The sequence below is a fragment of the Hemibagrus wyckioides genome, linkage group LG05 (genome assembly GCF_019097595.1).
Source record: "Hemibagrus wyckioides isolate EC202008001 linkage group LG05, SWU_Hwy_1.0, whole genome shotgun sequence".
Lineage (NCBI taxonomy): Eukaryota > Metazoa > Chordata > Actinopteri > Siluriformes > Bagridae > Hemibagrus > Hemibagrus wyckioides.
The window spans coordinates 1,924,259-1,947,682 of record NC_080714.1 but is presented as its reverse complement, the minus strand read 5'-3'; the positions used below and the strand labels follow the sequence as shown (position 1 = coordinate 1,947,682).

The 23,424-nt window shown below is 43.0% G+C and overlaps 3 protein-coding genes across 5 annotated transcripts in view; 2 read left to right on the top strand and 1 right to left on the bottom strand.

Annotated features, from left to right (window-relative positions):
• The first annotated feature begins 327 nt into the window (after positions 1-327).
• On the top strand, positions 328-8,425 carry sf3a1 (splicing factor 3a, subunit 1). The gene is made up of 15 exons (XM_058390399.1): positions 328-580; positions 1,214-1,323; positions 1,466-1,676; positions 1,760-2,017; positions 3,013-3,087; positions 3,275-3,425; positions 3,514-3,710; positions 3,827-3,944; positions 4,223-4,530; positions 4,609-4,854; positions 4,995-5,202; positions 5,294-5,454; positions 5,888-5,989; positions 6,141-6,212; positions 7,925-8,425. The coding sequence occupies exons 1-15, from the start codon at positions 539-541 to the stop codon at positions 8,024-8,026; spliced, it is 2,361 nt and encodes a 786-aa protein (XP_058246382.1). The 5' UTR covers positions 328-538; the 3' UTR covers positions 8,027-8,425.
• Positions 8,426-10,039: 1,614 nt separating this feature from the next.
• Positions 10,040-16,731, top strand: pold2 (polymerase (DNA directed), delta 2, regulatory subunit). 2 transcript variants are annotated; one of them, XM_058388939.1, is made up of 11 exons: positions 10,040-10,116; positions 11,088-11,303; positions 11,983-12,104; positions 13,334-13,457; positions 13,940-14,054; positions 14,146-14,344; positions 14,430-14,510; positions 15,125-15,282; positions 15,530-15,657; positions 15,796-15,897; positions 16,185-16,731. In XM_058388939.1, the coding sequence occupies exons 2-11, from the start codon at positions 11,090-11,092 to the stop codon at positions 16,343-16,345; spliced, it is 1,404 nt and encodes a 467-aa protein (XP_058244922.1). In that variant the 5' UTR covers positions 10,040-10,116; positions 11,088-11,089; the 3' UTR covers positions 16,346-16,731. The 2 variants fall into 2 exon arrangements, with proteins under 2 accessions (XP_058244922.1, XP_058244921.1); XM_058388938.1 differs by having other exon boundaries at positions 10,054-10,214.
• Positions 16,574-23,424, bottom strand: part of aebp1b (AE binding protein 1b) — a 23,545-nt gene continuing 16,694 nt past the window's right edge. For both annotated transcript variants that reach the window (XM_058388936.1, XM_058388937.1), the window contains 13 exons: positions 23,332-23,424; positions 21,676-21,785; positions 21,374-21,513; positions 21,196-21,280; positions 20,912-21,056; positions 20,699-20,787; positions 20,462-20,585; positions 20,166-20,362; positions 19,600-19,779; positions 18,750-19,449; positions 18,498-18,637; positions 18,272-18,371; positions 16,574-18,122 (listed from right to left, as the gene is read on the bottom strand). The exon at positions 23,332-23,424 is cut by the window's right edge and continues 9 nt beyond it. In XM_058388936.1, coding sequence (XP_058244919.1) covers positions 17,539-18,122; positions 18,272-18,371; positions 18,498-18,637; positions 18,750-19,449; positions 19,600-19,779; positions 20,166-20,362; positions 20,462-20,585; positions 20,699-20,787; positions 20,912-21,056; positions 21,196-21,280; positions 21,374-21,513; positions 21,676-21,785; positions 23,332-23,424 — 2,687 coding nt within the window. In that variant the 3' untranslated portion in view covers positions 16,574-17,538. The remainder of the gene's footprint in view (positions 18,123-18,271; positions 18,372-18,497; positions 18,638-18,749; positions 19,450-19,599; positions 19,780-20,165; positions 20,363-20,461; positions 20,586-20,698; positions 20,788-20,911; positions 21,057-21,195; positions 21,281-21,373; positions 21,514-21,675; positions 21,786-23,331) is intronic.

Genomic DNA, 23,424 nt, shown 5'->3' with positions numbered 1-23,424 from the left:
TAGGTATTAGCTCCTTGCATTGTATGATTTTTATGGAATCTAGTGTTATAAACGTGACTCTCAGATAGATAATATTGAATATTTTCGTTATTCAAGTTAGCGGGCCAGAGTGATTATGGGTTATGTAGTTTGAAAATATACTAAATAACCTCTATTTATGAATATTTACCTTTCATAAATTACACAAACAGTTACGACAACCCACAATCTCCTTAATTCTTGGAAGATTCCACAGAAACAGTATTCATATCAAATGCAAACAAAATTGAGGCATTACATTTTTTTAGGACTTCATTTCCCATAATGCCACACGATAGCTACCTACTTCCTACAAGAAACCGGAAGTACGTTATCGTATTATCGTACTAGTGGCATCCTCGCGCCGCGATTTCTATAAATGTTCCTTAAAAAATAAACAGATTTAGAAAAAATAGGTTTATTTTCTAAGGATCATTTAGCATTCTGAAGCTTCTACGATCTCTACAGGTTGTGTATTTTATGTCTTATCGGAAGAATCGGTGAAGTTTGGTGATCAGCCATGCCGCCGGTGCAGATTTCTCAGCCGGAGGCCAACAACAAGGTGAGCGCTAACAGTTAGCTTAGCGGCTAATGATCATTTAGCCACATTATTTAAAAAAACATTTACTCAGATACGTCAGTCTGTGCCGATTTTAACAGTAGAAAAACAATTTTCTGATTATAAACGGCCTTATTCGCGTTTAGGTGAGCTGTATGTTGCATGGTTACTCTTAGCTAAGCCGGCTAACGTTAGCATATTACAGGCGCGAGACTATATCAAGAAATCTGGGTTAAAATGTAAATTTGTTCACAAGAAATCACTACTCTGTACATTACTGAAAAAGTTTCATATAGCTTCAATTAAATCATTTTAAATTGTTTCGTAAAACATCATTGATTCTTGGTAATTCTAGGAATTACTTCGAAGTCGCGATATATTGACGTCATAATAACGACTTCATTGTTAACGTTGGTATCACCAAATGTGTGCGCTCTTGTAGATCTAATACTTCTGTTTATTTTTCTTCAAAATGCTTCCATTATCATTTCTCATTTTTCCAATAAATATTTTTGAAAGCTATAGCTGGTTTATTTTAGTCCGTGACACATTTACCTACATTACAAGCAACAGAAATGGTTGAGCCGATGATAATTGTAACACGTGATAAAATGACAGGCTTTGTGTTGTTTTCAGGGCGATGAGCAGAAAGAGGAAACTCCCGCCACTAAACCCATCGTGGGGATCATATACCCTCCTCCTGAGGTGCGCAACATCGTGGACAAGACCGCCAGCTTCGTAGCCAGGTACAGTCCCTGACCCCTGACCTCAATTCTTATTCTATAACAGACTGAGTCTTAACGTCTGTGTGATCTCGCAAATACTTATAAATGTGTAGAAATATTGTGCTGTGGAAAAGTCTCACCTGTTATGGATGACTCCATACAGGAATGGGCCTGAGTTTGAAGCGAGGATTCGTCAGAACGAGATCAACAACCCCAAGTTTAATTTCCTGAACCCCAGCGATCCGTACCATGCTTACTACCGCCACAAGGTCAACGAGTTCAAAGAGGGCAAAGGTCAGGAGCCGTCGGCCGCTGTGCCGAAGGTCATGCAGCAGCAGTCCATGCAGCAGGCCCAGCAGCAGCTCCCGCAGAAGGTCTTACCACTTTCACTCAGTAATAATAAGAACAATAGCTATAATAATAATATTAACTCCTCATTGTGTCACGCCTCCACCAGGTCCAGGCACAGGTCATCCACGAGACCATCGTTCCCAAAGAGCCTCCTCCTGACTTCGAGTTCATGGCCGACCCGCCCTCCATCTCAGCTTTTGATCTGGACGTGGTGAAGCTCACGGCGCAGTTCGTTGCCCGTAACGGGCGCCAGTTCCTCACGCAGCTCATGCAGAAGGAGCAGAGGAACTACCAGTTTGACTTCCTGCGTCCTCAGCACAGCCTCTTCAACTACTTCACCAAACTGGTGGAACAGTACACCAAGGTGTGGACCTCAGACCACATTTCACATCCACTATATTGCCAGAAGTTTTAGGACACCTCTCCAAAACAGCTCACCTCCTTACTTCCAGTGAAAGGAACTCTTAATGCTTCAGCTTCATACCAAGACATTTTGGACAATTTCATGCTCTTTGTGGGAACAGTTTGAGGATGACCCCTTCCTGTTCCAACATGACTGCACACCAGTGACCAAAGCAAGGTCCATAAAGACATGGATGAGCGAGTTTGTGCTGCGAGCCAGGCCAAAAGTTTTGGGACGTCTGCCTTTACCTGTACATGAATGTAATATGGAGTTGTCCCGCCCTTTGCAGCTATAACAGCTTCAACTCTTCTGGGAAGGCTTTCCACAAGGTTTAGGAGTGTGTTTATGGGAATTTCTGACCATTCCTCTAGAAGCACATTTGTGAGGTCAGGCACTGATGTTGGACGAGAAGGTCTGTCTCACAGTCTCCACTCTAATTCATCACAAAGGTGTTCTATGGGGTTGTGGTCAGGACTCTGTGCAGGCCAGTCAAGTTCTTCCACACCAAACTCACTCATCCATGTCTTTATGGACCTTGCTTTGGTCACTGGTGTGCAGTCATGTTGGAACAGGAAGGGGTCATCCCCAAACTGTTCCCACAAAGAGCATGAAATTGTCCAAAATGTCTTGGTATGAAGCTGAAGCATTAAGAGTTCCTTTCACTGGAACTAAGCGTCCGAGTCTGACCCCTGAAAACATCTGAAATCAGTGACCCGGACGGGTGTCCCAATACTGTTGGCAAAGTCATGTACCTACTATCTTTATGTCCTTAAGCTGAGGTGCAAAAGTTTGTGCTCCCCTGGCTTTTTGAAACAGTTTTCATTACAAACACGGACTTTATCACTACATGACAGACATTAAGTGTAATGAAGATTGTATTGTGCAGATTCTGAGCTCTCTGGATGAGATTCGATGGACTTTCGTGTGAAATGTGGATTTTTTTTGTGTTTTTAAAGATTCTGATCCCTCCGAAAGGACTCCTGCAGAAACTGAAGAAAGAGGCAGAGAATCCCAGAGAGGTCCTGGATCAGGTAACAGCAGTGTGAATGTGTCATGAGCAAGAAAGAAAGAAAGAAATATCACAAAACTCCTCCTAGGTGTTTATTGTAGTGTTCAATGTTATGGTCATATATATATATGTGTGTGTATATATATAAAATATGTAATGATGCGACCCTGTGTGTGTGACCCACGCGTGTGCATGCGCGTGTGTGTCAGGTGAAGTACCGAGTGGAATGGGCCAAGTACCAGGAGCGAGAGAGGAAGAAAGAGGAGGAGGAGAGGGAGAAGGAGCGCGTGGCGTATGCGCAGATTGACTGGCACGACTTCGTCGTCGTGGAGACTGTGGACTTCCAGCCAAATGAGCAAGGTGAGGAGGAGGAGGAGGAGGAGGTGTAGGGGTGTGGGTGGGTGGGTGTGTGTGTATTCACTGTTTGTGACTTGTTTTGTTTTTTCAGGGAACTTCCCTCCTCCCACCACTCCGGAGGAACTGGGAGCTCGAATCCTGATCCAGGAGCGCTATGAGAAGTACGGAGAGAGCGAGGAGGTGGAGATGGAGGTGGAGAGCGAGGACGAGGAAGACGAGCGAGAGGCCAGGAACGACGGACACGCGGCTCAGCCTGACCAGGACACGCAGCTGCAGGATATGGACGAGGTGAAGTGCTGCTGATGTCATCACACCTTATTGAAATATTCCAGAGAGCTTTTTATATCATATTATTGTGATGTTTGTCGTATTTATTTCTCACGTCTCTTTCAAATATCTCCCAGGGTTCGGATGAAGAGGAGGACTCGATGAAGGCTCCACTTCCTCCTGAGAACCCCATGCCTCCTCCTCTGCCTCCTACTCCAGACCAGGTCATCATCCGCAAAGACTACGACCCCAAGGGTGAGACCTCACCTCTCTCAGGAGCTCATTCTACTCACACACACACACACACGCGCACACACACACACACACACACACACAAGTTTCCTGATTCAGGATTCATCTTTCTCTCACTATCTCTCTCTCTCTCTGTCTGTCCCTCTCTCTCCCTCCCTCTGTCCCTCTGCCACCCACCCCCCCTCTGTCTGTCCCTCTGTCCCTCTCTCTCCCTCCCTCTGTCCCTCTGCCACCCACCCCCCCTCTGTCTGTCCCTCTGTCCCTCTCTCTCTCTCCCTCAGCCTCTAAGCTGCAGGCTGTAGTGCCACCAGGTGATGAGTTCCTCATCTCTCCAATCACGGGTGAGAAGATCCCGGCCAGTAAGATGCAGGAGCACATGCGTATCGGTCTTCTGGACCCGCGCTGGCTTGAGCAGCGAGACCGCAACCTCCGAGAGCGCCAGATCGAAGAGGAGGTGTACGCTCCCGGCCTGGACATCGAGAGCAGCCTGAAGCAGCTGGCTGAGAGAAGAACGGATATCTTCGGTGTGGAAGAAACCGCCATCGGTAAGAAGATCGGAGAGGAAGAGATCCAGAAACCTGAGGAGAAGGTCAGTGATTAGGTCAGGAGTAAACAAGAGTTACAGTTTATTCTGTATGCTTTATTTACCGTGTGTGTGTGGGTGTAGGTTACGTGGGATGGTCACTCAGGCAGCATGGCGCGTACTCAGCAGGCCGCTCAGGCGAACATCACGCTGCAGGAGCAGATCGAAGCCATCCACAAGGCTAAAGGTCTGGTGCAGGAGGACGAGACCAAGGAGAAGATCGGACCGAGCAAACCCAACGAGAGCGTGCCCCCGCCGCTGCCTACCACTGTGCCCACCCTGCCCAAGCCCAGCCCACCCATCAACACGGCTCCCAGACCACCCACTGCGGTCAGTACAAACTCTCACCTCATAATCAGCAGTTAGTTACAGCGTTAAAGGGAAAGTACTGACACAGTACTCTGTTCTCTGAGACTATCCCTTTAATGCTGCATATGTGTATTGTAAATGACCGGATCTGTCTGTCACAGGTTCCTCCCCCGGTGCGCACCACCCTGCTCTCAGCGGTTCCTGTTATCCCGAGGCCCCCCGTGGCCCCGGTGGTGCGCTTGGCCCCCAGTCAGGTCCTGGCCCCAATGCCCCCCATGGTGCACGCTCCTCGCATCAACGTGGTACCGATGCCTCCGGCTGCTCCCCACATCATGGCTCCTCGACCTCCACCCATGGTGGTGCCTGCAGGTGAGATGATCAGAAGAACACGCTCTGCAGCCACATTCTTTTATCCAGAAAGATCTGAGAAGTAAACACTTCACTGTGCTCTGTCCTGTAGCGTTCGTACCTGCCCCTCCGGTGCCCCAGCCGCCCAGTGCTGCCCCTGCCCCCATGCCCCCTGCACACCCTCCCGCCCCACACGAGGACGAGCCGGTGAGCAAGAAGATGAAGACGGAGGACAACCTGATACCAGAGGACGAGTTCCTACGCAGGAACAAGGTGAAAACACACACACACACACACACTACTATACTGTACTATTTACATTTCTCTCTCTCTCTCTCTCTCTCTCTCTCTCTCTCTCTCCATCACTCTCTGTCTGTCTCTCTCCAGCCATGTCACTTTAAAGTGCAGCTAGTAAATAAGTCTGTATTTTGTAAATAAATTGTTCACACGTTAAAATAAATGCTGTGCTGTTTGTGATCTATTAATGTTCTCTCGTGTCCTTCACTGGAATTGCTGGTTGTTAGAAACAGCGTCATGTTCATCACTTTAAACCCCATTGCTGTGATTCTCACTGATTATAATCTTAATATCACCATCAACATGCTCTCAAGGACCTGCATCAGTGTAAAACCTGTGTGTGTGTGTGTGTGTGTGTGTGTGTGTGTGTGTGTGTGTGTGTGTGTGTGTGTGTGTGGTGGTTTTTCAGGGTCCCGTTGCAGTCAAGGTTCAGGTTCCCAACATGCAGGACAAGACAGAATGGAAGCTGAGTGGACAAGTGTTGAACTTCACACTGCCGCTCACAGACCAGGTACAGCAGTGTTCTACAAACACACACACACAGCACTCATTCTTATTCATTTCTACTTCATTTCTATCGTTCACTTTGTCAAATTAGAACTGTTTATTAGTGATAATGGGACAGTTTCAGTTCTCACCTCTGCACTTTTGTCCATTTTTAGGTGTCTGTCATAAAGGTTAAGATCCACGAGGCCACCGGGATGCCGGCCGGCAAACAGAAACTTCAGTACGAGGTAAAAGAAACACCATTTTATCATATTATCATATACATGATTTTATCATGTATTTCCCAAATAGAGATTTAAAGACCTAACGATCACTATAGAAACCTATAAACCTACACACATGTGGACAAAACTGTTGGCACTTTTCCATTAAAGACAGAAAAAACCCACACTGGTCACTGAAATAACATGAAACTGACCAAAGTAATAATGCTAATGAAAATCAGACTCTGCTTTTGAACTGTGTTTAAACAGAAGATTTCAAGTAGATGACAAAATAATAATTTGACCATACTGGACACGTTAATCTGAGGTGTGTCCTGTAGTTAGCATCACAGGTGTCTTCTAACTCGTCATCGGTCCGTCCGACTGTTTAAAATCAGATAAAATTTAAAAAAACGATTAAAAGGGTCCCTAGTTTCGGAAAACTGTGAGGTTCTGGAGCTGCTGTGGAACATGGAGGAGGCATGGTGAGGTTCTGCAGCTGCTGTGGATCATGGAGGAGGCATGGTGAGGTTCTGGAGCTGCTGTGGAACATGGAGGAGGCATGGTGAGGTTCTGGAGCTGCTGTGGATCATGGAGGAGGCATGGTGAGGTTCTGGAGCTGCTGTAGAACATGGAGGAGGCTCGGTGAGGTTCTGCAGCTGCTTTGCTGCATCTGCCACGGCGTGTCCTGAATCTCTTACAGAGTTCAATGAAATCTCAAAACATTCTGTAGCGAAATGTGCTGCCCAGAGTCAGAAAGCTTGGTCTGAGTTACAGGTCAGGGGTACTCCAACCGGATAATGATACAAAACACACGAGGACGGCTAAAAACAACATAAGTAGCTTTCTGTGAGCCATGATCTGTTGAAGATCTGTGGAAAAAGAGCTAAATCATGCGGTCTGAAGAAACCTGAGAGAGCTGGAACAGTTTGTTTACGAGGAGTGGACCAGAGTACCTGTGGACAGCTGCAGAAGTCTCAGAGAGAGTTACAGAAATGGCTTCAATCTCAAAAGGTTGTGCAAAAAAATATAATGTTAAAGGTGGCATTAATTAAGGTGTTTTTTTTTTTTGTTTTTTTTTTGTCCAGGCCAGTTTCTTTATTTTATTTTATTTAATTTATTTAATTTTTTTTATTCTTCTGTTGAACCACTATTTAAAAGCAATATTTTGTTTCATTAGTCAACTTTTTAGTACATTTTTATTTATTTCTGTGGTCAGTTTCAGTGACCGGTGTGTTTTTTCTTTTCTTTAATGCAAGAACACCAACGATCATGTCCATATGTGTATTCAACTGAGATTATTATTATTATTATTATTATTATTATTATTATTAATAATAATAATAATAATAATAATATACATCTAGTAAATCTGAACCAATCAGGTTTGAGAATTCAGCAGCACTGTAGTGTAAATAAATAATAAAGTGCGTGGGAATGAAGATGATTAAAGAGTTTTACTAGAGTAAAGATTAAAGATGTTGATCTCCCACAGCTACAGATGATGTTGATGTCATGCTGAGCGCTTGTGCAGGATGTTGTTCTACTGTTCGAACGCTAGATGGCGCTGATGTTACTTTAGAAAAAACTATCTTGTCATTTAAAGATTCAGCCGAATTTCAGACACAATCAGTGCTAATGTGAGGAGATGTTAAAGCATTCCTAGTTTAAATCTATAAAGTATAGAGGTTAGAGCGAAGTGTTTATTTATTTATGTATTTATTTTTTGTCTGCAGGGAATTTTCATCAAGGACTCCAACTCTCTGGCCTACTACAACATGAACAATGGATCAGTTATTCACCTGGCACTGAAGGAGAGAGGAGGGAGGAAGAAGTAGACCCCCCCAGCTCTCTCTCTCTCTCTCTTGCGCTGTTTCTCTTAACGTTCCTGTTCATTCTGAAGCTTTTCCCAGATATAATGGTGAGAGTGTGTTATCAGATGCAGCCAGCGTTAACCTACAGTGTAAAACTTTGTTCTCTCTCTCTCTCTCTCTCTCTCTCTCACAGCCCCCCAGCAGTTTTACACATTAATACTGAACGCATGCTATGTTAGTGTTGTAGCTGTAATGATCAGGTCGGTGTTAATCCCACTGATCAGAATAATTCGGTGCAGCAGAGAAATTTTGTTTAGTTTTAGTTTAAACATTTTCTTCTTTCACAGCTGAAAATCTGTGACTCCTAAATGCCATGTCTCATGTCTGGTGAATATGAACATGAAATAAATTTATGAAAAATTCTCTATTGGTCAGTGTTTTATTTTTTTTTATCGAGCGTGTGATGGCTGAAGTTAACTCTAATATCTGAATGAAGTCCTAAGAAAAGAATAAGGCTGTAAGATGAAGCAATGTTCCTCTGGAAGTGGGAGAGAGTGGGATTATAAATCATTATAAACACCAAGACAAAAATTTCTCTTTTTAAGAGTGTGATTATTTGGCAGGAAGTTGAATACCGACTTGACTTTAGGTTCTGAGTCAGTGCTGGATCATCACCACACATTTGATCCTGAAGGGCTTTGTTTTTTGTTTTTTTGCTAAAGACTAATTATTTGACCAAATATATTTGTAATAAATTTGTATATGTTGTAAAGTATATACTAAAAAAAAAAAAAAAACAAGTGTAACATTTATTTTATTTGCATTCAATCATAAATTGGACTTTTTTTTTAATAAAATATTTTAATAATTTCTTTATATTTAAATATAATAAATATATTTATATCTTTTTCTTCTTCTTTGGGCTTTTCCCTTCAGGGGTCGCCACAGCGAATCGTGTCTCTCCACCTATCCCTATCTTCTGCATCCTCAACACTTGCACCCACTAGCTTTATATCCTCATTTATTCCATCCATATTCCTCCTCTTTGTCCTTCCTCTTTTCCTCCTGCCTGGCAGCTCCATGTCCAACATTCTCCTACCAATATACTCACTCCCTCCTCTGGACATGTCCAAACCATCTTAATCTGTCCTCCCTAACTTTGTCCCCTAAACGTCCAACATGAGCCGTCCCTCTGATGTACTCGTTCCTAATCCTGTCCAACCGTGTCCCTCCCAAAGTGAACCTCAACATCTTCAGCTCTGACTCCTGTCTCTGTCTCAGTGACACTGTCTCTAAACCATACAGCATGGCCGGTCTCACCACTGTCCTGTACACCTTCCCATTGATTCTCGCTGAAATTTTTCTATCACGCAGAACTCTGACACCTTTCTCCACCCATTCCAACCTGCCTGCACTCGCTTCTTTACCTCTTTCCCACACTCTCCATTACTCTGGACTGTTGACCCCAAGTACTTAAACTCCTGTACCTTCTTCACCTCTTCACCCTGTAATCTTACTGTTCCACTTCCCTCCCTGTCATTCACACACATGTACTCAGTCTTACTACCACTGACTTTCATTCCTCTTCTCTCCAGCGCAAACCTCCACCTCTCCAGGTTTTCCTCCACCTGCTCCCTGCTCTCACTACAGATCACAATGTCATCTGCAAACATCATTGTCCAACTGATGATTCACATGATTAAATTTGGTACTGTTTTACACCGGATCCTTTTCCCGACACAACCCTATCTATTTACCCGGGCTTGGGTCCGGCACAGAAGTCACTGGACTGTGACCCCCATGGCTAGGTTAGTAAATATATTTATATAATTTATGCAAATACTTAAGTACCCTTATTATTAAATATTATTAATATTATTAAATATTTCTAACCATTTCAAAGTATAATAACTCTAATATCACGTGTAATTTGGTTTCGTCTCTTAATTAATTATTATATCTAAAAACAAAACAAAACATATTTAAATTAATATGACTTTTAATGTAGCGTCTTTTATTTTTTACCGGATGTTGCGTCATAACCGGACGCGGACCCTAGACTGAAGTATTTCGCGCGAGATCCCAAAGCAGTGTCCGGTGTTTTCGGCCTTGAGGTCCGTCAGCTTTCTTCTTCTGTTCGGTTTCTTTACACAAATTTTTATTTTTTTAGAACAAATAAAAACTTTATTTTTGGTAAAACGTTAAACAGAAGGTAAGAGAATGTTCTCGATTTTCAGAGAAAGATCAGAGCGGTTAGTTTCAGTAACATTAGCTGGAGTTTACTTTAATATTAATATCTGATTCTAATTAAATCACTTTATTATATATTCTTTAATTCTCGTCTTTATTCAGCTGCGTTTATAAAACATTATCTCTTTAATCTATAAACACACATTTACTCAGACATTAATCTGTAATATAATTCACTTCAGCTCGCTAAACATCTGCAGGTAAAATATTTCCTTTTATTTGTAATTAAATTAAATTGACCCTCATTAAGATTCATTAAGATGTGATTTATATTCAGAGTGATTTATGAGATTAATATCTATTTTTCTATTTTATAAATAATAATAAAGTTCATACTGCTGCAAAAGTTTCTAGACTTTGAAGATAAATTGAAAAAGAAAAAAATATAATTTAATTTATTATAAGAAATATTTAACGATTTAAATAGTTTATCTACCTTTTATGTGTTAGAAAAAATACGTAAATATAATTACAAAAGTTATCTTGATGATTTATCGCAGTCACAACAGCTTTGTTTATTTATTTTTTATTTTTTTATTCTTCTCGTTTTTATTTATTTGTATCATTTTATTTTTTCATTTATGTTTGTTTATTTTTTATTTTTCTCTTTTATGTTTTTATTTATTTGTTATGTATTTGTTTATTTATTTATTTTTAGTTTTTATTTTTCTGATTTTATGGCTTTATTTATTTGTATATTTTTATTTTTTTATTTTGTTTTTTTTTTCTCATTTATGTTTTTCATTCTGTTGTTTTCAGTCGCAATTCTTTATTTCTGCTTGTTTTTTCTTTTCGTTTCTTTTCTTTCATTGATTTTATTCCATCTCGTCCTCAGTCATGTTCTCAGACGTCACGGTGCCGAAGGAGACGCTGCTCCACCCCCCGAGTTCGGACAGGCCGGTGTTTGAGAGACAGGAGCCGTCCTACTCCAGCTGCTCGCAGTGTTTCTGTCTGGGCGAGCGCAGCTTCAGCCGTCAGTACGCTCACATCTACGCCACTCGCCTCATGCAGATGCGGGAGATCCTGAGCGAGAGAGCGCGGCAGAAATGGGGTGAGGGAGAGAGAGAGAGACAGTGAGATGACAGAAGAGAGAGAGAGAGATGAACAGAAGAGAGAGAGATAGAGAGAGAGAGATGAACAGAAGAGAGAGAGATAGAGAGAGAGAGAGAGAGATGAACAGAAGAGAGAGAGATAGAGAGAGAGAGAGAGAAAATCCAGATTCAGAAAAAATAGTGAAATCAGATTTCAGATTCCTGTAACTGAACGTCCCTCAGTGTTTTATTCCTCTTACACCACCACAGTCTTAAAAAAAATTATTTATTAAACACTGACTTGTACTTTTTATCCTTTTCCTGTCACAGAGCATCTGTAAAGGAAGTTACTTCCTGTTCTCCCTGACGTTATAGCAGCTATAAACGCTCCCTCCCTCCCTCCCTCCCTCCCTCCCTCACCTGCCTCTATTCTCTCTTTATTCTCTTTCTTCAAGTTAATAAGGGAAAAGAAGAAGCCAGAAGCAAAGAAACGCCTCTGAAAATGTCAGAAAACTTAATCACAGCTTTACCTCTGACACTGGAGACTCCTTCCATAAATATTACAGAAATGTTCTGTTTATTATAATCAGTAGAGCGTGAGCTGTACACGTCCCTGTGACCCAGCTGTTACTATAGAAACCATAACCTATCAAAGCGAGTGCTTTAATGTGAACTGCTGTAAAATTGTGTGTGTTTCAGGTTCATCACTGCCCATCAGGAAGCTGTGTGACCTGCAGATGGGAGAGAGGTGTGTGATCGTGGGTACGTTATTCAAACACATGGAGCTGCAGCCGTCCATCCTGAAGGAGATCAGTGAGGAGGTGAAGAACAACCACAAACACATGAACTCTGCTGCAATCTCTGTCTGTCTGTCTGTCTGTCTGTCTGTCTCTCTCTCTCTCTCTCTCTCTCACTCACACACACATGTCTTTGGACAGGAAGGAATTAGGAAGGAATTCTATATTGACCTCAGAAGCTACACTGACCCATAAGTTCCTCTAGAGCTCTTGGTTGTTGTTGCAGAAAGGACATTATTTATTTACAGTTACATTATTTAGTGTCCAGTGTCACCCAAATGAGGATGGGGTTCCCTTCTGAGCCTGGTTCCTTTCAAGGTTTTTTCCTCAGATCATCTCAGGGAGTTTTTGCAACGCCCTTACCAGAGTATATAGTATATAATATATATGTTTACGATTCTCCCTCACTCAGAGACTCGTTAGGATCGTTACTCGTTAAGGACACCGTCCTCCATGTTTGGTTTTTCTCATTGGACCACCACAGCACACACAGATAAACATTGCTCTTCTGTGAAGTGGTGAAGTGGAGGAGGAGGAAGAGTGCATTATATTTTATTACAGATTTTTAATGTATTAATCTGTGATATGAGTGTTAGATGAAGAGGTAGAGGAAGAACAGTGATAGTTCTGAGGTTTTGTATGAGAATTAAACGAGTGAATGAATAATAACTGTAACATCCTAAAAATCCATCTTTGTTTATTTCTCTATTATTTTTGAATAATTTACGGCACACAGTACATTTCAATTCAAGTCAATGGACATCGTCTCAAAACAGCTTTACAGAAGTACAGAAACAGGGAAAATATATTTATAAAGTTTAAAGTTAAGTTACTATTTTATCCCTAATGAGAAGCCGGTGGTGAGGAAAAACTCCCTGAGATGATCTGAGGAAGGAACTTTGAGAGGAACCAGGCTCAGGAGGGAACCTCTTCCTCATTTGGGTGACACTGGACACTAAATAATGTAACTGTCCTTTCTGCAACAGCAACCAAGAGCTCTTGAGGAACTAACAGGTCAGTGTAGTTTCTGAGGTCATTGTAGACTTAACACTGATTCCTTCCTGCCGCAAGCTGACCGATGCCGAGGCAGTTCAGAGACGGTGTGATAGTCTCCAAGTGGTTCTGTCCGCTGCAGTGCCCTGGGTCACAGGCTGCCCACACATCATCATCAGCATCATCAGAGAGGCTTGTGTGTATATGAGGAATGTTTTGTGTGTTTGCTGAACTGTTGGTCATGTCCTGTGTTTCTTCAGCACAACCTGCTCCCTCAGCCTCCACGTGCCAAATACATCAGCCAATCAGACGAGCTCATTCTGGAGGACGAGCTGCAGAGGATCAAACTGGAGGACAAAATCGAAACGTCCAAGTTTGTCACCGGTACACACACACACACACACACACACACACACACACACACACGTCAGTCAACACTGAAACACTGAAAATTATAATATTTATGAAGTTTGTTTAGGTAAGCGCTCCATATAAAAGTTTTAATCTTAATCTATAGAATGTTATGTTAATATTGTCATTATCTTTAGGCTCAGGATTCGTTCTTCAGTACCTTATCCTTAATTATTTATTTATTTTTTTAATGCAGTTTATCAGAAAACAAGCTAATATTCTATTAATTTATTACAAATTAAGCGTTCTCTGTTACATAAGGAAAAAACACTTTATGTGATGATATAAATAATAATAATAGAATTATGAAGAAGAGCAATGAAGGTAGACTGGTTTTATCCTGACGGTATGTGTCCCAGTGAGCTGTTGCTATAGAAACACTAAGGCATTAATATAATCCTGCGCTGCAGTCAGAGCTGCCGTTAGATGTTGTTTTTGTCGTTATCCTCCTACAGGAAGTGTGATCGCTATCCTGGGTGCCGAGAAAAACGATGGTAAATTTACGGTGGAGGATTTTTGTCTGGCCGATCTCCCGCCTCAGACGCCTCGAGAGCCTTTAAACACAGACAGGTTAGGATTATTATCTTCATACAGAATGATCTCTAGTTCTGATCTCAGTTTTTATGGAGGTCTAATTCGCTCGGTGCTGAATGGTCTGCAGGTTCGTGCTTCTGGCCTCGGGGCTGGGGTTGGGCGGCAGCAGAGCAGAGAGCATGCTGGGATTGCAGCTGCTGGTGGACATGGTATCGGGTCACCTGGGCGACGTGGGAGAGCAGGGCGCGGCGGCGTCCATCTCTCGCGTCCTGCTGGCTGGAAACCTGCTGAGTCGGAGCACACAGGATAAAGACTCCAGCACGAAGGTGAGGCTTCGATAGCGTTGAGACGTTATTATTATCACGTGCATGCGCTGTCCTTAATCCACACAAACTGAATTTTTCAATCCAGGCGAAGTATCTGACCAAGAAGACGCAGGCTGGAAGTGTGGAGGCCATCAGACTGCTGGATGAGCTGCTGGTTCAGCTGGTGGTAAGTCACATGTCACACTGGGACGTCTCCAGCCTCTAGATACACTACCAGTGAAAAGTTTGGACACACCTTGTAATTCCATGGTCTTTCCTGATGTTTATTTCTTTCTACAGTGTAAAACAATGCTGAAGGCGGCCGAAATCCACAATTATGTCCTTTGAACAGTTGATATTGAGATATGTCTGCTACTGATGCTCTGTACAGCCTTCATAACGCCTCTAATCTGAGGTGCTGTTAATTGGTGATTTCTGAGGCTGGTGTCTCTAAATGAACTTCTCCTCTGCAGCAGAGGTCAGTTTTGGTCTTGCTTTCCTGGGATGGTCTTCATGTGAGCCAGTTTCATCACGGTGATGGTGATGGGAAAGAACTATTCCAGAACACCTGACCTTCGTGTCTTAAAATAACAACTGACTGTTCTTTGTTGTCATTACATATGGATTACTTAAAGTCCATGTGTGTTATTTCATAGTTTTGAAATCTCCAGGATTGTTCTAGAATGTAGAAAATAAATCCCTAAACAAAAAACATTGAATTATAAGGTGTGTCCAAACTTTTGACTGGTAGTGTACGTGGAGCTTTTATTCAGGTGTGTGTGTGTGTGTGGTCTCCTGCAGGCCTCTGTAGCAGTGGACGTAATGCCGGGAGAGTTTGACCCCACCAACTTCACTCTGCCTCAGCAGCCCCTGCACAGCTGCATGTTCCCTCTGTGTGGCTCGTACCGAACCCTGCAGTTGGTCACTAACCCGTACCAGGCCGTGGTGGACGGCGTACGGTGAGGAACACGTTTGATCTAAACGATATAGAACACAAACTAGTTGTCCGAGGAACCGTTATTTTTAATACCCGCTTTTTTACTTGACGTTCCTTGATGGACATGTTTTGGGGTAAATTGTAAGGTTGCCATGACAACCACTAAACTTTAATGGAGTTTTTTGTCGGCCTGGTTTACTTGGTTCAGTTTGTTTTTATAAATACTACTGTATATCTAATGTATAATGCTTGTGTGTGTGTGTGGTTAGATTCCTGGGCACTTCAGGACAGAACGTGAGTGACATCGTGAAGTACAGCAGTGTGGATGATCACCTAGAGATTCTGGAGAACACACTGCGACTCAGACATATGGCTCCTACCGCACCAGACACACTGGGTACAACACTCTCTCTCTCTCTCACTCACACACACACACACACACACACACAGGATTTTAACATTTCATCTCAGTTTCTCAGTAGGATCTGGTTATGTATGTATTTAGCATGTGTGTGTGTGGTGTGTGTGTGTGCAGGTTGTTACCCGTTCTACCAGAAGGACCCGTTCATCCTTAGTGAGTGTCCTCATGTGTACTTCAGTGGAAACGCTCCGAGCTACCAGTCCAGGCGCGTCACAGGTCAGTACAGGACCGTCACATACTCATTATTACACAACTGTGCTTATTGAAACAGGGTGAAGCTGTGATGGTTACAGAGGCCACACCCACTTACGTGAGACTGAAAAGCACATAGGCCACATTGAAACTAATAGGCATATAGGCCACACCTCCTTTACTGGGACTGAAAGATTCAATAAAATTGAGAACATAATGGCCACAACCACTTTTACTGTTACTTTACTGGAACTGATGACACAAAGGCCACGCCTCCTTCACTGGGATTCACCAGCTTGTTTTCCTCTCAGGTTCTGAAGGTCAGGAGGTGCTGCTGGTGACAATCCCAGAATTCAGCAGTACACAGACGGCCTGCCTGGTGAACCTACGCACGCTGGAGTGCGAGCCAATCAGATTCTCCGCCTTTTCCACCGAGGACGATGAGGAGAGCGAGATGAACATCAGCCACTAAACAGTGCACAAAATGGCAGGCTTTTTTTCTTAGAGATAAGTGTGAGTAGGAGTGGAAGCCTTGAGTGATAAGGAAATATAATAATAATAATAATAATAATCAGAAGAAAAAGATTAAGAAGAAAATAAATGAGTGCCTGGAAGTAAAATATGTCGCAAATAACGGGTTGGTGAACGTCATGGTGTTCTTTCTGTGTTGAGAATCATAGAGATCAAACTAAAAAAAAAATCCATAAACAAGCCTTTATTGGATGAAACATCAAGTCCATTCGACCTCCAGATCTCCAAGAGAAACGTCTCCTGTAGACATTGTGCAGTGCTGACCTGACAGAGTTGCTTATTGTGTGATAAAAAAAAAAGTGTAAATAAAGTCACTTTTTGTATAAATGTTCAGTTTTGGCTCTGTGGGAACCATGTAGGTCGTCCAAGGACAGAGGATGGGGGAGGTTTCTGAATTAGAGCCCAGTGAAAATGATGATGAAGAAATGATGTCAGGCTGAAGAGGCGTCATTGATGAGAGATGAGAGCCACATCTGCAATGTGTTACTGCCTTCCAAAGACAAATGCTGTAGATCTCTGATAGCTATAGCTTCAGGTTCACTAACAGCAACTAGTTTTATTTCCTCAGATGTTACTTATTACAGTTATCATGCATTATTTAAAATTAGAAAAACATTTTTATATTGCCTTGGTAAATGATGGTCAGAAAGAGGTTCCATTTGGTCAGTCAGTTGCAAACTTGATCACATGACATCATACACTGAACAGTTTGTAGAAAGCAGGACAGTAGACACTTAGTAAATGTAGCTAACGTTGTGTATAGATAGTTGGTTAAATCATTGTCTGTGGCTTAACAAATAAATTGTGTAATTTAAAGTTGTATTCTATGCTAAGCTCTACTGAAAGAAGGAAAAAGGAGATCATTATGACGTATGATCAGGTTTCTGATCAACTTTACCATCAAGTCCAACCTTGCTGATCCGGAGACGCCTTTTTCGAACGATGTTAGTTCCTTGTAACTGATGAAATAAAGCAAGTTCTTGGTAGAGCACTCCTACACCAACGAGATCCTTCATTCAGAACCCATTATCTGATGATTCAAGAACTGTCCGTGATCGATTGCTTGTCCGTGCTGATTGAAGAAGGAGGAAGTAGCACGCTATGTTCTCTAGGACCCATCCGTGACCCTTGGACTTAGTAATCATCAATCTTGTAATTATAGTTGTAATCCAATGAGTCTGTGATCTCGAGCTCCGGCTGCGTTGTGTTCTCCTCCACCGGCAGCCATGAGTCATACCACAATGTGAAGTTGTCTGTGCCCAGAAGAACCGTGTTGGTTGTGGTGGGGCTGGGGGTGGTGGTGGTCGCAGTGGTAGTCGGTGGCATTGTTGTTGCCATGATCGTTGTAGTGGACATCCTGGCCTGGAGCTTTTCTTGCCGCAGCCGACGAAGCCTCATAAGCCTTAAGCGCCGCAGACGGGTTCGGTCAGTATATCCACCATTACCGTCAGGAATCCGGTTGTTGATCCTTCTGTCGCCACGGAAGGTATAGTGACTGCCTTTTCCAGGGTTGAGCAGTCGGATGGGCTTGTTGCCATGGAGAGCCATAATTTCTTTGATGCGGTCCCAGTTGGATTTGTTGAGCTCAAAGTTGCACAGAGTGGCTCCTGGTTCAAAACCCACCACACACTTTCGGCTCAACGAGGAATGACCGCTGGCCCGTGCAGTCACCTGATACTCACCAGGATTCAGCATGCGCCAGTAATCACCAGCCTCACCTGAAAAAGGCCATTTAAGACATTATTAGTCTAGTAGGACATTTCCTTACCTTTATATTACCAGGTAAGCTAATTAAGAACATCTAGTACTGTCTTACAAAATAACTCAAGGTGATGTCCAAGCAAGACTATTGATCTTTAGGTCTCACCTGTGGTGACGTCATGATTGACTCCTTCCACAGAGATACTGGCATTTACAATGGGGTTCCCCTCCTTGTCTCGGACAACCCCCTTAATCCCCCGGTGCACCTAAAAAAAAATAACGATCAAGGTTCTGATGATACCGTAGGGTTATCTTGACTGACCTTTACTGTAGTTTAAATCTATTCGAGGGTATATGATCTCTTGGGAAGATCACTACCATCACTACCTCACCTGATCCATGAGGGTCAGCAGAGCCTCTCTGTTGTTCTCCCACTCTCTTATAAGCTCACTCTGATGGGGATATTTATCACAGCCCAGGAAGATGGACAACTCAAAGCAGTTGGTGTGTAGGTAGCTGAAATCATTCATACCTGAGGAAGGGATGGTAAAAAACAATACACAACCATTTTAGATAATATCCAGGGGCAAAAGTTTTTGCACAAACCCAATTATATCAAGGAGGTGGAATGAGGCAGCACTCACTTCCTGAAATGGGCTTCCATTTGGCACGGTTGACGATTCCAATCCCACCTGTGGGGTCCTCGGTATGACACCCAGTCCGGAACGTATGGGTCATTGTGCGGTGAGTAGAAGCATAAGATATGGCCAACCAGCGGAACAAAGACTGGTCCTCAACCATCCTAATCTCCTCTGGTTCTGCCTGTCCATGGCCCTGCTCATAACCTTGCTCATAGCCTTCCTCTTGGTGCCCTTCCTGGTATCCTCCATGGTATCCCTCCTGGTATCCCTCATGGTACCCTTCAGAGTATCCCTCATGATGGTACCCCTGGTTCTCCGGATGGTGGTATTCTTGGTTCTCTTGATGATATCCATAATTTTCTTGGTGGTAGCCATAGTTCTCTTGAGGGTATCCGTGACTTTCATGGTGCCCACCATAGTTCTCTTGATGGTAACCGTGACTTTCATGGTGCCCACCATAGCTCTCTTGATGGTACCCGATGTGGAGGTACGGATTTGATTCTGGTTCTTCTTCTTCCTCATACTGGCGCTTGCGACGATCAGCCCTGGGGTTCAGCTTCTTTTCCAGCTCCTCAGACTCTTTGGTGAGGCGACGCATGTCGAAGGGGTAGGTGACCATCCTCTCTCCGCCTTGCAAGTTGGCTCCTAGAACGAATGGGTGGCTGTCCATCCAGGAGATAAGGGCCCGTGTCTCCACTGCTAGCTACACAACACCCAGTTCAAAGAAAATAAGGTTTCTCCACCTTATGCCGTTTCATTCAATATAGACATGTTCTAGTTTATAGTGTTAGCAGCCTTTATTTTTACTGGATGTCTGTTAGAAACATTGTGTTACTTGTAACATTGTACTTACAGGTCCATTTTCAGCCAGATAGCCATCAGGAATGGGCACATGATGATTCTGGGTCAATTTGGGCACCATCCCCTTGTCCTGTGCATTCCAGTACACAGTGTTGAGGTCTGGAAAGTTCAGGAAGATGTCATGTCCATCCTCAGTCCAGTGGCCCAGTGTCCAGCTGCCAAGCTCAGAACCCTTAGACAAATAAAATGAAGCTAAAGCTTTACTCCAGCTTTCTAACTGAAAGATAGTTTAATCAGGACTGAAATAATGAACCTTAGCTTGGCAAATTAACTTCTGATTTAAATTAACATCATTGTAATTCATAAACTTGATCTATTAGCACTCAGCAAAACCCTGGAAGTACCATCTACACCAGGAACCCTCAAATCTGACCCACGAGATCCACTTTCCTGCAGAGTTTAGCTCTAGCCTTAATCAAACTCACCTGAGCATGCTAATCACTGTCTTCAGGATCATTAAAAAATCACAGGTAGAGGAGTGTGTTCGGGGTTGGAGCTAAACTCTGCAGTGCATTGGCCCTCCAGGGAAAGATTTGAGGAACCCTGGTCCACACAAACCTTCTCGAAAGCAGTCACGTGACCATCAGGGTTAACCGAGGGAACAAGGTGAATGCGTATTCCGTCCACCAGGGTGCGCACGCGGGGGTTTCCATCTTTGTACTCCTTACAGAGATACTGCATAAGCATCAACAGGAGTTCTCTGCCCAGAGCCTCATTACCATGGTAACCGGCTGTGTAGCGGAACTCTGGCTCACCTGTTAAGATTGTAGCGGAACAGGAAGGCAAGATTGTAAATATCTCTAAGATTCAGTAATTGACCTGAATTAAATAAATTTCTTTCTGGAATTTCTCACCTGTCTCATGGATCCCGGGATTATCGCTGACCTCCATGGCGTAAATGTCCAGGCCATTTGAACTCTTGCCCAGGCTGTACATCCTGGTGATGTTGGGACACTCATCTGAAATGGACTTCATGAACTGCAACCACAAAAAAACAAACCCACACTTACTCAATGGAACTGATTAAGGTTGAAGATGTGGTGAGAAGTTACACACTTTTCATGACCCTTTAAACACTTTCTGTGCCTGACCTTCTCCATGTCCAGGTAATTGTGGTACGTGTAGTCCAGGTCATCTCTCGGCGTCACCTCGTTCTGCCTCTGGTTCTCAGTTAAAGGGTCTGGGTCACATGAAAACAAATAAAAAACAATAATCTCAGTGAGAACAATTCAACATAGAAGTGCTTATTATCAGAAGAAAATAAATGAAGAAAGATTATTGATGTGCTAGTTGATGTTGCTCACCAGGCAAAGGGCATCCCAACACCTCCATCCTCATGCATGCGGTTCCGTTCCAGCTCTGGGGAAGGATGCGGATGTAACGCGCCACCACGGGATCCATGAACTGAGACATCACGGGGGTGTGTTTATCAGAGTTCCCGAAGAACAGCTGTGAGAGTATCAGCAGATGGTTGAGTGGAAGGATAATATCTTCTCCTCAAAAATCCAGATTGCTCAGAATTGTGAGTTAAGAAGGCTTATGGTGAAATAATCATGTGGGTGATCTATACAGATCTGGCAACCCATACCCATTCTGAGTATCCATCATGCAGGACAGTCCACTCTCTACTGTCATTGCTGAAGGCCACGTAGTAGGACGTGACGTAATCGTTCCTATATGGTCAAACAATTCAAAAAAAAAGTTTAAAGACATCTATTTGTATTTTTGGTTATGACACTAGTTGTTGGTGTCTGAAAGTGTCTCACTCGACCGGGTCGTCTCGGCCCTGTGTGATGACTCCGGTGAACTCGGTGAGCGTGCGAGTGTCCAGTTCGATCCAGTGGACTTTTTCGTCTGGGTTAGCGCACCATGCTCCTCCGTTCATGTCGTACTCGTCTTCTGACGCCTGAAAAAACGTTCTGATTACTGACAGTGACACACTTCCTGTTTACTAACTCATGGTTCAGAGACTTTATAGCGACTGAAACAGAAAATACAAGAACATGGAATACTGAATACTGACTGCATATATATATCTTATAGTGTGTGTGTGTGTGTGTGTGTGTACCTGTATGTTAAGGCGAGCTCTGTGAGAGCTGTAGCGATGTTGGTACATGGAAGATGTCTGCAGCTGATCAGCATCGATGCGATGAGACTCCAGTCCCAGTGGAGGACAAACTGACATCAATAACAATAATAAAGAGATTAAGACTGGGATTAAGTCTTGGATTAAGACTAAAATCCTTCTTGGCTCTCTTATTTTCAGACCTTTCATATGAACATTTTCTGCTCTACACACAAACCTACACGTGTTCAAGATTTTAACATTTTATTCATTCAGACCTTTTTCTAACTTCAATATTCTTTAAATTCCAATGCAGAATTGCCACGTTTCCACACACATCACGTCTGTAACTCTTTCCATTCAAAACCACAGATTTCTATCTTTTATTGTTTTGTATGAATTCCTGAAAGTGTGTTGAAAATCAAACTGATATCACACACATGCTTTGAAATATCAGTAACATAAACATAAATAATATTACACGTATGTCTCAACTCTTGACATTCTTTTCTCCTTTTTTTTTCTTTACATCTGCTCTGAAACTCGGACCTCAGGAATGCTTCAGCGATCCCTTGAAAAGAAACAGCTGTGGGATCGGGACGCTGACTTGGCAGGAATCTCATCCGGATTAAAATCGCTGAAAACAAACCGCCTTGTTTCTGTAAGAACACGTTTGTTGCGGTGTTGCAGATGTTTCATGGTGCTCGCGCTCTATCCAGTGAGGTTTGGATTGAGAAAAGATTGATTCAACACAACAGCGAGTGAGCTCAGGACCACAAGAAGTTTTCCTTACGTGTTATATACACTATATTGCCAAATGTTTTGGGACGTCTGCCTTTACCTGCACATGAATGTAATATGGAGTTGTCCCGCCCTTTGCAGCTATAACAGCTTCAACTCTTCTGGAAGGCTTTCCACAAGGTTTAGGAGTGTGTTTATGGGAATTTCTGACCATTCCTCTAGAAGCACATTTGTGAGGTCAGGCACTGATGTTGAACGAGAAGGTCTGTCTCACAGTCTCCACTCTAATTCATCCCAAAGGTGTTCTATGGGGTTGAGGTCAGGACTCTGTGCAGGCCAGTCAAGTTCCTCCACACCAAACTCACTCATCCATGTCTTTATGGACCTTGCTTTGGTCACTGGTGTGCAGTCATGTTGGAACAGGAAGGGGTCATCCCCAAACTGAAATTGTCCAAAATGTCTTGGTATGAAGCTGAAGCATTAAGAGTTCCTTTCACTGGAACTAAGGGGCGGAGCCCGACCCCTGAAAAACAACACCTGAACTCAATGATCTGGAGGGGTGTCCCAATACTTTTGGCAATATAGTGTAAATAAACATCTGCTTACAGAAAACGATTTTCTAATCAGTTTATTATCAGTGGAGTGTCTGCTGTACATGTCCCTGTGACGGAGCTGTTACTATGGAAATGATAACGCATCAGAACGAATGAGTGCATTAATATAAACCTGCGCTACTGCTGTTAGAGAGAACACCTTCTGACCAATCAGAATGCAGAACTCATCATCACTGTGCTGTAACATGAAGCAAACTGTCCTGCAATGTTTATAAATGTTTGTTTGTTTCACAACCTTATAACAACTTTTCAATCTAAATCATAACATTCAGCTGCAGAGCACTAGTGCATTGTGGGTACTCACCTTTGGGCTCTCTGTAGATACGTGGAGGTTTTTTGATCCTGCGTTGTCTCTCCTCCTCTTCCTCCTCCTCCTCCTCTTTCCCCCTCCATCTCT